We start from the raw sequence: 13,936 nt of genomic DNA, 5'->3' as shown, positions 1-13,936 counted from the left end.
CAAACAGTTCTATTATTTGGCAGACCTGGCAGAAAACAGTTTTACAATACTAATGTAGCAACTATCACCTATAGAGACAAAGACTTACTTCCAGGTACTGATGACACATATTCATGGCTTGCTTCCAAGGATAGGAAGTTAATCATTGTGATAGATAGAGTTAAGTTAATGAATTTCTAAACTTTATGCTTTCAATAATAAAACCATTTAAGCTATAGCATTTGGACTCTCTACTTCCACAGATCAGGCACTTTGATACTCAACAGGTTGAGTAAATTGAATCCATATATTGTATTTACGTTCTCTGTCAAGGTTGCTTCTCCACATTTGAGAGATCAAAGGCAAAACAGTCATCAACCCTGTAGCCTTCAATACTGTGTTCATTACATTTAATCAAGTGCCAACTCCACCGCATCATTCACCAACCTTAACAATATTTAAACGCATGGCGTCGTTTAGCAGCAAATGTAGGCACAGTACTGTTTTAATACACACACACCCCCCCACACACGCACACGTGCACACACAACTGCATGTGCACACGCAGCCATCCCTCCCCACGACCCCCCGAAAAAAGAAGAGGAAGATGGCAAAAAATATATACTCTCTACATTGTGCAAGAAAAGAAATTAAAAATGCACAGAAATACCCAGTAAACATTTTGGAGGTAGTTTTCTACCTGAGGCAGCATCAATCACGGTGGAAATTCCCCTTCGATCAGACACTGGACGGGATGACCCTGGCATGCTGACTGGGTCAGAGCGGACTGGCTGGATCCTGCAATGCAATTTAATTTAATTCACATATGTTACTGGCATCAAAACTGTCGCTGGCGACAACAGATCTTAAATCAGGAATGCTGGAATAGCCCAATCCATTAAAGAACCATTCATTCTAAAACAAGGCAAACAGGGGAGCTGCAGTCCCTTATTCTCGCAGAAGGCTAAAGCACAGCATTCTCTACACTCTAGACCTCTTCTTCTCTTTGTATGTTTTCAATAGATTTTAAGCAAGGGACTGAAAAACTGAAATTAATTTAAAGGGATAAGTTAAGCAGCATGGGCGAGGACACAAAACACATCATACTGAAAACTGTGGCATTTGCAAAGGAGATGAAGAGTTTTGAGAATCTTCAAATTCATGAATAGAACCATGCCTTCCTTAAAAGACAGCATTAATAGATACAAATTTTGAGTCACTCCCTTAAAATCCTTAATGAAAGTTACTTTATATATGACAACAAGCATAGGATAACAAAGCTGTGTTGGGATGTGGCTGCCAGGGGGTTAGCTAGGATTACTACCATCTAACTGAGTTACCGCCACAAAATTGTCAATTAGCATTGAAGAATCAATTAGAGTCTCAGCAAACTTGCAATTTACTACATACAATTTCAAGTTGCTTGGGAACGGCAACTCTATAAATGCCAAGAGTCTATTTCCAGTTGTATTAGATTAATACTATTCACACAAAAATTTCTGTATGGCTAAAAGATCCGAGAGGCCCAGGCAACTTAAAGGAATAAAGACTTGTTATAACAATATAAGCATGCATTTTTGGCGATTCGTTCATTCAGTAAGTATTTGCTGAATATTAATCACATGTCAGTATTATTCTAGGAACAAGCAGAAACAAAACACGAAATACAAAGTCTGTGTGCAGATATACAGTATAGCATGTGGACATTCAGGACTGATGCAAAAGAAAACTGGAGTGTGAAAATGAATGAAATAGGTAATGAAAGCTCAGAATGAAGAAATGGGGGGGGGGAATGTATGGTCCACAGCAGATCGAGATGGTCTTATGGAGCTATAACAGAAATTGGACCTGTATACAGTATTAGGATGTGTATATATGCAAAGGGGCAAGAAGTGCCCTTTAAACATAGAACTAGAACAAGTGAACCCTTGGAATTGTGACCAAGCATGATAAATGCAGGGCATCTTGAAGAGCATGATTTGGCTTAAGCATAGGGTTTATAGTGGATACTGGTGGAAGATAAGAATCGATTAGCACCATGGGACAGATTATCGAAGGCTGACATACCAATTATGGACTACAGAAAAAGAGTCCTTTTTTTAAAAAATAATTTTGCTTTTTACACTTAGGTCCGTGATCCATTGAGTTAATCTTTGTGAAGAGGTATTTTTGTTTGTTTTTTTAATAAATTTATTTATTTATTTTTGGCTGCACTGGGTCTTCGTTGCTGTGCGGGGGCTTTCTCTAGTTGCAGAGAGTGGGGGCTCCTCTTCGTTGCGGTGTGCGGGCTTCTCATTGCGGTGGCTTCTCTTGTTGCGGAGCATGGGCTCTAGGCACGCGGGCTTCAGTAGTTGTGGCTCGCGGGCTCTAGAGCACAGGCTCAGTAGTTGTGGCGCACGGGCTTGGTTGCTCCGCGGCATGTGGGAATTGACAGGCGGATTCTTAACCACTGTGTCACCAGGGAAGTCCCAAAAGAGTCCTTACTGAAAGCACAGCTCGAAAGTATATGCATTTGTTGTATGAAAGAAAGAAATGAGGTGGGGCGGGGGGATGAAAAATGATGCATTTGATCTAGTACTGGAAGTTGGAAATGTTGATGATCACTGCTGTAGTGGACGATAATGGTGCCCTAACCAGTATGCCTTCTGCCCCAGCTCATTTTCCCAAGCCAGTTATGATAATCCCATCATCTCATGGTGAGATTAATTAGCTCAGGGATGGGCAGGCTGAAGCAAATGTGGGCCAGTGAGAAAAGAGGAAGAGTTTATTTGAAGTTTCTAGAAGAGATGTTTTCTGGGTCTTAAAAGAAACAAGAAGCTAGCCTGTTAGACATGCTCAGTGCATGCAAATCAAAGCTCCTTCCTGGTCTAAATAATTTATATGGCCTAATAATTTTCCTATTATTAATTCACTTTATAGCATTGGAGTTTCTGAATCATCCAGAGTTGTGGGTGGGGTGTGGACTGGGCTATAGATGAAAGAAGATTGGCCAAGAATTGATGTGTTGAAGCTGGGCAATGGATATACAGGGGTTAATTCTATTATTCTCTTTAACTTTACATATTTTTATATATGCTTGAAATTTTTCCATAATAATAATAAAAAAAAGACCAAAAAAAAAACTGGTGGGGGTGATGGAAATGTCCTAGAATTAGACTGGGGGATATAGCACAACATAGTGAATGTAATAAAGCCACTGAATTGTACAGTGAATTTTATGTTATGTGAATTATATATCAATTAAAATAATATGGTTAAGGTGTGAAGATCTAATGTATCACATGGTGACTATGGTTGATAAAACTATATTATATAACTGAAGTTTGCTAAAAGAGTAGAAGTTAAATGTTCTCACACACAGAAAGTTCACAACATACATATATAAAATAGATCAGTTGATGGATGTATTAATTAACTAGATGAAAAAATAAAATGATAAAATAAAATGAAATTGATTTCTTAGGAGCTAATCTTGAATGGAAAACTAGGTTTTATATTTCACTTTCTTATACATTATCTATTTCTCAGGTCTATTAATAAATATTTCATTGACCTCTTTTACGAGTTAAATCCCTATTCCAAATAAGGAGCTGGTATGAGGTTAGCCATGCCTAACCGCCATGCCTGTTATAGATACAACAGCCACCAATACACCTGACTGTTGCCATTTTGGTTAGGATACAGGGAGGCAGACTACCACAGCATCAAGTAATTCTTAGCAATATGAGGTATAGGACAAGGTACCAGGTGTAAAGGGTCAGTTGAGCCAAAAAATCTAAACAAGTCTTCACAATTTAAAGGAGAAGGTAGGGGGCGGCTTCCCTGGTGGCTCAGTGGTTAAGAATCCGCCTGCCAATGCAGGGGACACGGGTTCGAGCCCTGGTCAGGGAAGATCCCACATGCCACGGAGCAACTAAGCCCGTGCGCCACACCTACTGAGCCCGTGCACCACAACTACAGAGGCTGCGCTCTAGAGCCCACGAGCCACAACTACTGAGCCCATGTGCCACAACTACTGAAGCCCACGCACTGAGAGCCTGTGCTCCGTAACAAGAGAAGCCACCACAACGAAGAGTAGCCCCCGCTCACCGCAACTAGAGAAAGCCCGTGCGCAGCAAGGAAGACCCAACACAGCCAAAAATAAATTAATAAAAATAAATTAATTAATTTAAAAAATAAATAAATAAATAAAGAAGAAGGTAAAGTCAACAGCTATACTGCCATTGTGCATAAGCCTAAAGAAATGTAGAACCAGAGGTGAGGAGCTGGGATAAAGTGACAGTGGACAGGAGTGAGGAGAATATAAAAAGTGGGATTTCTAATTGGATGCTGGGCAGGAAATGGTACTAAACAGGACACATAATTGAAATGATGTGAGGTAAATCTGAATTTTCCATCAAAACTGTGTTCTAATGGGGTTAAGGTCATAACCAAGGGCCTATATGCTCAAATGTTTAAATATAAACTACAAGTGAAATAAAAATAAAATTATAAACCTGGGACTAACATAAAGGTTTCTAATATTTATATGTTCCCAACAAAAAGGACACAAACAATTTAAATACCGGGAGCTCTTTAGTATAAGAAAAAGAAAACTCCCTGAGGAAAATTCTGGAAGGATTTCAGGAATAAAGCTCTGTCTGAAGAAGCAAGTTAGAGAGCTTTTAGATGAAGAACTGTATCCAAAGTAAGGGGTAACTAATAAAGCTAGAGGAGGTCAAAAACAAAGGAACAGGGGACTTCCCTGGCGGTCCAGTGGTTAGGACTTCACCTTCCAGTGCAGGGGGTGCGGGTTCGATTCCTGGTCGGGGAGCTAAGATCCCACATGCCTCATGGCCAAAAAAACCAAAACATAAAACAGAAGCAATATTGTAATAAATTCAATAAAGACTTTAAAAATGGTCCACATCAAAAAAAAAAAAAAACTTTAAAAACAAAAAAAACCCCAAAAAACCCAAAGGAACAGAGCTGTGTATACAGGAGCTGGGGATGTCCTCCAAAGAAAAGGGACAGGGTCTTATCAGAGTAGCGGGTGACAATCATCAGAAATAAAAAAAGGTGGGGGGAGAATCTCGAGAATACTTTAGTAAAGAGAATAAACATAGTTCATGGGTCTATTTTATTAACATTTAAGTAACAAAATAACCTATAAAAAATTTGAATACGCACTGAATCACTAAGCTGAGGACTGACTCGACTTTGTGAAACTGGATCATATTTTATAATTAGTACCTATGAAAAATGGTCTAGCACCCACTGTATTGTCACTATTGCCTCACATCTTAGGGAGAAGTGCCACTTCTAGAAAACTAAAGAAAATATACTGAACCAAAAAAAGCAAAAATGTATGGAAGAAATAAAATACAAAGAAAACTAAAATAAACTAAAATACTTAGAAAGGTATTACAGGAGACATGTTTCATTATATGAGTTATTCTTAAAGAAGAAATATCTAGGCCTAATCCACCTCTGCAACAGCTTTTGCATTATTATAAAGATCTGTTATTAATGTTGACAAAGAAGTAGAATAAAAACATATTTTCAACATAGGATTGGGACACATTTTTCCACAATTTTTAAAAAAGAGATGCAAGAAAAAGGTCAGAGGGCTATTTTAGATTCAAATAAAAATACACTGTAGAACTTTTTTAAAAAAGAACACAAGGAAAGGGAGATTATATTGCATTAGACTGAGCCCTTCACTGTCTGTTGTATCCTAATGTGTCAAGTCCTGGTGTAACAAATTAAACTGCTAAGCAAACAGAAGAGCACAAAAGTCAAAAAGTTCTCAATTACATTAAAAAAATGCTAATAATAAAAAGCATACTCTGTAAACTACTGTGATTCTTACAAGTGAGGATCGAGAATATATATGATGAAAATATAGCGAGACAGATAAAGAGATAGATATTAGAAATATGAGAGAGGCATCATAAAATAAGATGGCTTTAAAAAGTGCACTGAATATTAGATTTAGGGAAGTACCATCCAGAACACAAATATTTATTGGATGCGATGAGATCTCACATAAGATCCCCAGTGATAATAATGAACCACAAGTTACACTGTATGTATTCTGCAACATGATAAGCGTCAAAAGGGGAAATGCAAATATTATCTAAGATGTTAACTACAAATGAACATATTAATGTGTTCAAATCACTCTCTAGTTCTTATTTCTTACCTGAGACTGTTGAGATCAAGATCATCTGTATCAAAATCCGAAAGGGGCTGTGGAGTATCACTTGGACCATGAGACTGCAACACAGATGAACTGGATGATATGACTGTGGTTTGGCCTGAGGGATGGATGGTTTTGAACTGGAACTGTGGACCCATCCACAGACGTCTGTGGGGTCCGGTGTGCGTTACAATTTCTACCTGGAACAGATTAGGAATCATGATTGAAATGTATTAGGCTCTCCCTTTGAGAGCCTTTCATGATCCACCCCCCCCCCCCCAACCCAATCTCATCTCTGAACACTCACATTCTCCAAGAAGCTCATCTTAACCAAGTGGAAGAGGGACAGGGCATCTACAATCAAAAGGTGATGACAGGGACTTCCCTGGTGGTCCAGTGTTTAAGAATCCGTCTTGCAATACAGGGGACACTGATTCAATCCCTGGTCGGGGAACTAAGATCCCACATGCCGCAGGGCAACTAAGCCCGCGTGCCACAACTGGAGAGCCTGTGTGCCGCAACTCCAGAGCCCATGCGTTCTGGAGCCTGCACACCGTAACAAAAGATCCCATGTGCTGCAACTAAGACCAGGCGCAGCCAAAAAATAATAATAAATAAATAAATATTAAAAAAAAAAAAAAAGGTGATGACAATAGCAACCTATAGAGACATTCACTACATCCCTCTACGGGTTCTCACCAAAATATATCAATACCAGAAACTCATTTTGTGTATGTGTAAATATATGTGTGTATATGTAAACACAAATATACATACACACACACATGCACCCCACATACATAACACAAAAATCACATGAGAATAAAAGGATCAGTTGCCTGCCTCATATACCGAGCACTGGCTCCCTAGGGACTACGTTTTTCACTCATTCTAGACAGTACTTACCACTTTGTGGGCATGCAGTGAATACTACACCTATCAATCCACAGATTAAAAGTAATTCCTTCATTGAGGACCAAGCTCATGACAAATGTGAAGTTGTTCTTGAACTATCCAAGGAAAAGAAAAGGTCTGAAATAATTTAATACCCAAAGCCAGTTTCTTTCCACAATTAAACACTATAATATTTACTTTACTGCCCTCAAAATCCTCCAAAATTCACTTTTAATGGAAGAGAGGACTATATATTTTCCCTCAAACTAGATTTGTCTTCAAAATACCATTTCTTAATTAGATTGTTTTCTCAACTACCATGAACATTCACATAGGTATTTTAAATGCTGCAAAACAGTAATACCAAAATGCTTTATGAATTTCATGCTCTATGGAGGGGGTACGGAATGTTGCCAATATTAGACAATGCAGAGAGTAGGACACAGGGTAAAACCTAAAAATAAACATGTGATTTTACAAATGAGCAACTTGAATAAGAGATTAAATATGCAAACCTTTGGTAAAACACTATTTCTCAATGTCTTGTAATTGCTACATCCACATCTGTATATATACTTTATGGAATTGACTAGCCATGTGCCTTAGTTTTGCCCTGAGTTCTTTTATATTTAATCACATTTCTCTGATTGCAGTGATTAATTCTTAACAAAATGTAACTGAAAAGGTTCACGGAGTGCAGCTCTGTGTGTGTAAGTCCTAAAGGGCAAAAGCATCACGGTCTTGGAACAATATTCACATTCCCGCTAATCACAGGGAAAAAACTACTCAGATTTAGGACAGTGATTTCTCATTCAAGGAGTTGTATTCAGCAATGTAAATGAGGCCACAGATAAAGCATTCTGTGTATTTTAAGCTCAAAACCATCAGTGTCACAGAGCCGAGAGGTAAACAGATGCCTGTGCAATTTCACTGAGGCAATGGCCAGATGTTCCTGCTCACTCCTCTGTTGTATGCGGTACAAACATATTGTAGATACTTTCACACTGACAGCACACATTACCCCTTTTTCTAATTGAAAAGTTGAAGTGAAGGACAGTGGTTTCTTTGCCAGCATTTTTTTTTTTTTACTTTATTGTAGTATCCTCAAGAAAGGATGTTATCTCCATATGCATCAAGCTCCTTCAAGGAGCTTCCTGGGAGTATTTTTGGTGTGATGAAATGTATGTCACCTAGAAACAATTTGATTCTCCAGTTCCCAGATTCCCTTTAGTTTTTCGGGCTCCCTTCCCTGAGAAAGCAATGAAACTGCACCCGGCCTCCACTGAGGCACCTGTCTGATGAAAAGCCGCTGGATTGGTAATCTGAGACCAGTCATTAACTTCACCAAATGATGTCAGACTTGAGACAGACATAACAGCATTTGTAATGAAGTCACTTGTAATCTCATCATTTTGAAATCTGCCTGAGCATCTTTTATTTCAAAGCCCTTGAGATGAAGACAGCTTCACCTAGCAGGGAGAGGAAGGGTCAGTCGAAGCTGTTACAGGACTGGTTTCAAGACCGCTAGAAGCGGCATTACAGGAGCTTAGGAAAGGAAAGCCAGGCGGGCACTTGTGTAGATTAGAATGCCTAACTTTCCTAATCAAAGTATGGGCCCAATCTTCAGAAACTGTTGCCTCCACAAAAGAAAAGCCCAAAGATTGCTGAATGGTTTCACTGTTTTAACAAGGCCAATTCTTATTTTAATCCAGACAGTCCATCTGAAATCCAAGGTCCTGGGGGATATGAATGGATTGTTTGAAAGATAGCATATTTTATGTTCTCTGTGTGAAAGCTAATGTACACACACACATATATATATGCATATGTGTGTGTATAAAATATATGTATATGTATCCCTGCAGCAGTATTTATGAGAAATTCTTAATATGGAAAGACAATTGATTAATTCTTGGGGATCCTTAAAAAATCCCAATTCTGCCCATTTTCCTCTTAGGAAAATAATTTTTTAAAATTCAAGAAAAAAAGAGCTAATGGATCTCTGTTTTCTGTCACTTTAATAGACCTGGTGTTTCAGAGTCTTACCTGAGACAGCCACTCTTCATCTTCCTGCCCACTATGGTCAGAAGCTAAACTGTCATAGGACCCATGCCGAGTAATGGGCCCAGGACTTCCAGGGGGAACCACTGCAGGAGAAAGAAAACGTATTTAAACAACTTTAGGGCTTCCCTGGTGGCGCAGTGGTTGAGAGTCCGCCTGCCAATGCAGGGGACACGGGTTCGAGCCCTGGTCTGGGAGGATCCCGCATGCCGCGGAGCGGCTGGGCCCGTGAGCCACAACTACTGAGTCTGCGCGTCTGCAGCCTGTGCTCCGCAACAAGAGAGGCCACGATAGTGAGAGGCCCGCGCACCGCGATGAAGAGTGGCCCCCGCTTGCCGCAACTGGAGAAAGCCCTCGCACAGAAACGAAGACCCAACACAGCCATAAATAAATAAATAAATAAATATTAAACAACTTTAATCCATGCAGTGAAAAAAATGAATGTAGGCATAACCATCCTGAACACTGTGGTAATTTATAAGCTAAAATAAGACATTCAATGCACAATTCAAATAATTAACGAACAAGAAAGACCGAATTTCTGAGGAGTAAGAAAAATCTCCAAATAAGAGTACACTTTAAAAAACATCTGCAGGAATTTAGTCATTACGTATATCACTGTTAAAGAAATACACAACTAATTGCATCTTAACAGCACAAGTACATTAAGGAACAGTGACAACTCCATTGCCCACGCACCAATGTAACTCCTAGCCTTTAAGACACTTCAGTCCTCTCCATCTAACAATGAAATTAATTTAATGCAGTTCCTATAGTTCAGGAAGGGGTTTTTAAAACAAATCTCAAATAAGATTCTTTAAGAGTCTATTTAATAGTTCATATAAAGGGAAGGCATTAAAATATTTTTAATTTTAAAACACTTTTAGTTCCTAAAACATTTCATTTATCCAAAGAAATGTTTCATTTTTTCTGGATACTTCAGCAGTTTCTCTGATTCTTAGGTGGTAGGATATAGGCTTTAAAACACAAAGAGGCTGCTTTCTCATACAATGAAGAATGTTTGCTTAGTCAAAGCAATAAAATGATTCGGCAAACATTTATTGAGTTCCTAATGAACCAAATACCATCCCAACAGAAGCTTATTTAAAGTCCCATACTATTTTTTTTTAAATTTAATTTAATTTATTTATTTTTGGCTGCGTTGGGGTCTTTGTTGCTGAGCGCGGGCTCTCTCTAGCTGTGGCGTTCAGGGACCACTCCTCACCACGGTGTGCGGGCTTCTCATTGCGGTGGCCTCTCTTGTTGCGGAGCATGGGCTCTAGGGCACGCAGGCTTCAGTAGCTGCGGCGCTAGGGCTCAGTAGTTGTGGCTCATGGGCTCCAGAGCGCAGGCTCAGTACCTGTGGCACACTGGCCCAGCAGCTCCGCGGCATGTGGGATCTTCCCAGACCAGGGCTCGAACCCATGTCCCCTGCACTGGCAGGCGGACTCCCAACCACTGTGCCACCCAGGAAAGTCCCTAAAGTCCCATACTATTTATTTGCTTATTTTTATTATAAAATAGACTTCATTTTTAAGAACAATTTTAGGTTCAAAACAAAATGGATGAGAAGATAGAGATTTCCCATATATTCTCTCCCTCTGTATACATTTTAATACTAAGTAAAGCAATAAAGTACCAAGGGGAAATAGAGAAAAGAAAAGGAAGAGAACAGAAGAGGATGGAAAGTTGGTGAGTATTAAAGAAACCTAGAAGAAACAGAAAAGAATGAGAAAAAGAAAATAATCTCATTATTTCTACCACCCAGAGATAGGTATATACACTTCAGTATGTGCATCTGCCTTAGGCTACATTCCTAAAAATGAAATCAAAGGATATGAACATGTCTAAATTTCTTAATGCATATTCCCAGAAAGAGTTACACTTCCATGAGCAGTGACTGAGAATGCTAATCTCACAGCACTCTTGCCAGAACAAGGTATTTTGAAGAACTAAATCTCAGTGAAACAGATATTAGTGAAGTAGACAGAGCAGAACATAGGATAAGATTTTAAAGAAGACGTACTCACAAAAACCTTATCTTAACTCTCTGGGAGAGGAGAAATGATACCAGTCAATTACTCATCAGAGGGAGATAAATAGTATTAAAATACAAGATTTGCAGTGGTTAAAACTATTAGCTATTAGTTCTTCAGATTCATAGTTCTACAGCTGAGAAGCATGCTGGCATCTGGTACAAAACACAAGTGATCACCAAAGCATAACACCTAATTTCTTAGGATTTTGAATATCATGAAGAAAAGAATACCATAATAATCAATTAATACTTAAGCATCCTTTTAAATAATTTTGGTGTATATTGCAAAGATGATAAGTAAATTTATATTTGCAAAGGCTGAGTTGTTCCCCAACCATTTGTATTCTTTTTAATAAATAAATTTGATATTAAATTCTTAATACAGAACAGAGCAAGAGTATTCTTAATACAGAACAGAGCAACAAAGCCTCAAAACCCCACTCCCTAAATACTAGTCAAGAAGGCAACTACGGACAAATATCTAGAGGTCAGGACACACTTTGGAACGCAGTTGAGGTGAGAGAAGATTTTAAAGAGGTGAGGGAATAGGCCATGCAGATATCTGAGGGGAAAGTGTTACAGAGAGACTATCGATTACAAACATTTTGAAGTGGGAACATGAAGGAAATGTTTCAGTAATGTCAGGAGGCCAGTGTGGCTGCGAGTGATGAGGCAAGTTGGGAGTGTTAGATGAGTCAGGAAGGCAAAGCAGGCAGGGATCACCAGATGGTTTAGGGCTTTTTTTTTTCTTTTTTCTTTTTTTAAAAAATAAAGCTAGGGTAGACAGAAAGATATTGGAAAGACTTAAGAAGAAGTGAGAAATTATACCCTTGTGTTACTAACTAGTACCTAATGTGAATTTTTCCAAGAGTTTATAATGTACGCTACATATGCTGAGCCTAGGCTACTACCTGTTGCAGAATAAGCATTCCGTAAGTATTACGTGAATAAATGGAGTTTTGCATTCTGGAATAAGTAATGATACCAGAATGGTAGGACACTTATTCATCCATCATCAAAATGGGATAAACTTGGGAATTCCCTGGCGGTCCAGTGGTTAGGACTCCACGCTTTCACTGCTGAGGGCCTGGGTTCAATCCCTGGTGGGGTAGCTAAGACCCTGCAAGCTGCAAGGCACAGCCAAAAAAAAAGAAAAAGGCAAGGGGTGGGGTGGGAGGGGGGATAAACTTAAAAATAATCCAATGAGGCTTCCCTGGTGGCACAGTGGTTAAGAATCCGCCTGCCAATGCAGGGGACACGGGTTCAAGCCCTGGTCCAGGAAGATCTCACATGCCGTGGAGCAACTAAGCCCGTGCGCCACAACTACTGAGCCTGCTCTCTAGAGCCTGTGAGCCACAACTACTGAAGCCCGTGCGCCTAGAGCCCATGCTCCGCAACAAGAGAGGCCACTGCAATGAGAAGCCCACGCACCACAACAAAGAGTAGCCCCAGCTCGCCACAACTAGAGAAAGCCCGCGTGCAGCAACGAAGACCCAGCACAGCCAAAAATAAATAATTAATAAATTTAAAAAAAAATCCAATGGCAGAGAATGGTGAGGAGTAGGATTATAGGTGAAAAAAGGTTAGTTATGAGTTGATTATTGTTGAAGGTGAAGGACAGGTACATGGAGAGTCATTATACTATTGTTTTTTGATTGTGTGTATGTTTCAAATTTTCCCACAGTGAAAAGTTTCTTAAGAAAAAGAAAAAGAAGAAATCTCTTCCTCCTCCTCCTCTTCTTCCCAGCCATTCTGTTTCCCAAAGGAAGTGGTAAAAATACCAAATGTATATCTATGAAAAATTAAGTCTGAATTCTGAATTTCTAAATTGAGATTGTAAGAAGAGTTTCCATACCTTATGTTCACTAAAAAACAGTATTCTAATTAGGAATGTTTTGAAGCATTCAGAAGATTCACAATATAAAAATACAAGTGTGGTGGAATAATATTTTTCAACATAAAATAAATGTCCTTCCCTCTCTCTCATATTTCTTTACATTTAAAAAATTTCTCCAATCCAGGTAGGAAGAACATTCCATGTTTACTATCTCAGGGAAGCAATGATACACCTGGTCACAGAGAAAAAAAGAATTCAAAAACTTGACCCTGGGATAAGAAAAAGAGATTGAAAGAATGATAGTTAAGAGCAAAGTTTCCATGCTCTCCAAGCAGCTAATTATTAGGAAAGATATTTTGAGATTGGAGTGAGAGTACCATAAGCAGAAAGGGGGAAAAAGAGGGTTCCCAAGGAAAGGTATGAAATGACAGAATTCAGAAGGAGTTTTTGGGATGAACAGCTGTGAAAAATCCTATTTTCATTCTAGGGTAGAGTTCAAGGAAGTAGCAGGAGATTCCACACGTGCAACAGTAAAGAAGCTGTGCACATAGTGGGTCTGCACAGCTGAGCCTGTGACAACCTCTCTAAGTCCCCTATGATGGGATGATGACTATTTACTATGTGTCCAAGAGTAATATGGACAAGGTCCAGGGAACTGTCAGACTTTGAAAAGGCTTTGAAACAAGGACGGATGTTGCAGAGATCTATATGAACCAATAGCCAATGATCGGGCAGGGAACTGGGACATCTCAGTGGTGAAAATAAAGATAAAATGATCCCTGGTCAGGGAACTAAGATCCCACATATCATGTGGCCAAATAAATAAATAAATACCAGCTATTATTTAAAAAAAGGTTATAGTTGATGAGATTAATTTTTCTGTACTTGTTAGGATGGAGGCACAAAAGAGGACTTAAGAGAGTTTATTTATAAAAAAATAAGTTAC

The 13,936-nt window shown here is 39.1% G+C and overlaps 1 protein-coding gene across 5 annotated transcripts in view; it reads right to left on the bottom strand.

Annotated features, from left to right (window-relative positions):
- The window catches only part of BCAS3 (BCAS3 microtubule associated cell migration factor), a 577,971-nt gene that overhangs the window by 280,356 nt on the left and 283,679 nt on the right, over positions 1 to 13,936 (bottom strand). For all 5 annotated transcript variants that reach the window (XM_057536260.1, XM_007190268.2, XM_057536261.1 and 2 more), the window contains 3 exons: positions 9,101 to 9,201; positions 6,164 to 6,360; positions 680 to 777 (listed from right to left, as the gene is read on the bottom strand). In XM_057536260.1, the coding sequence (XP_057392243.1) occupies positions 680 to 777; positions 6,164 to 6,360; positions 9,101 to 9,201 (396 nt within the window). The remainder of the gene's footprint in view (positions 1 to 679; positions 778 to 6,163; positions 6,361 to 9,100; positions 9,202 to 13,936) is intronic.

The sequence above is a fragment of the Balaenoptera acutorostrata genome, chromosome 20, assembly GCF_949987535.1.
Source record: "Balaenoptera acutorostrata chromosome 20, mBalAcu1.1, whole genome shotgun sequence".
NCBI classification, from domain to species: Eukaryota; Metazoa; Chordata; class Mammalia; order Artiodactyla; family Balaenopteridae; genus Balaenoptera; species Balaenoptera acutorostrata.
Note: the sequence above shows the minus strand (reverse complement) of the source record. Positions and strands in the feature narration are given on the sequence as shown.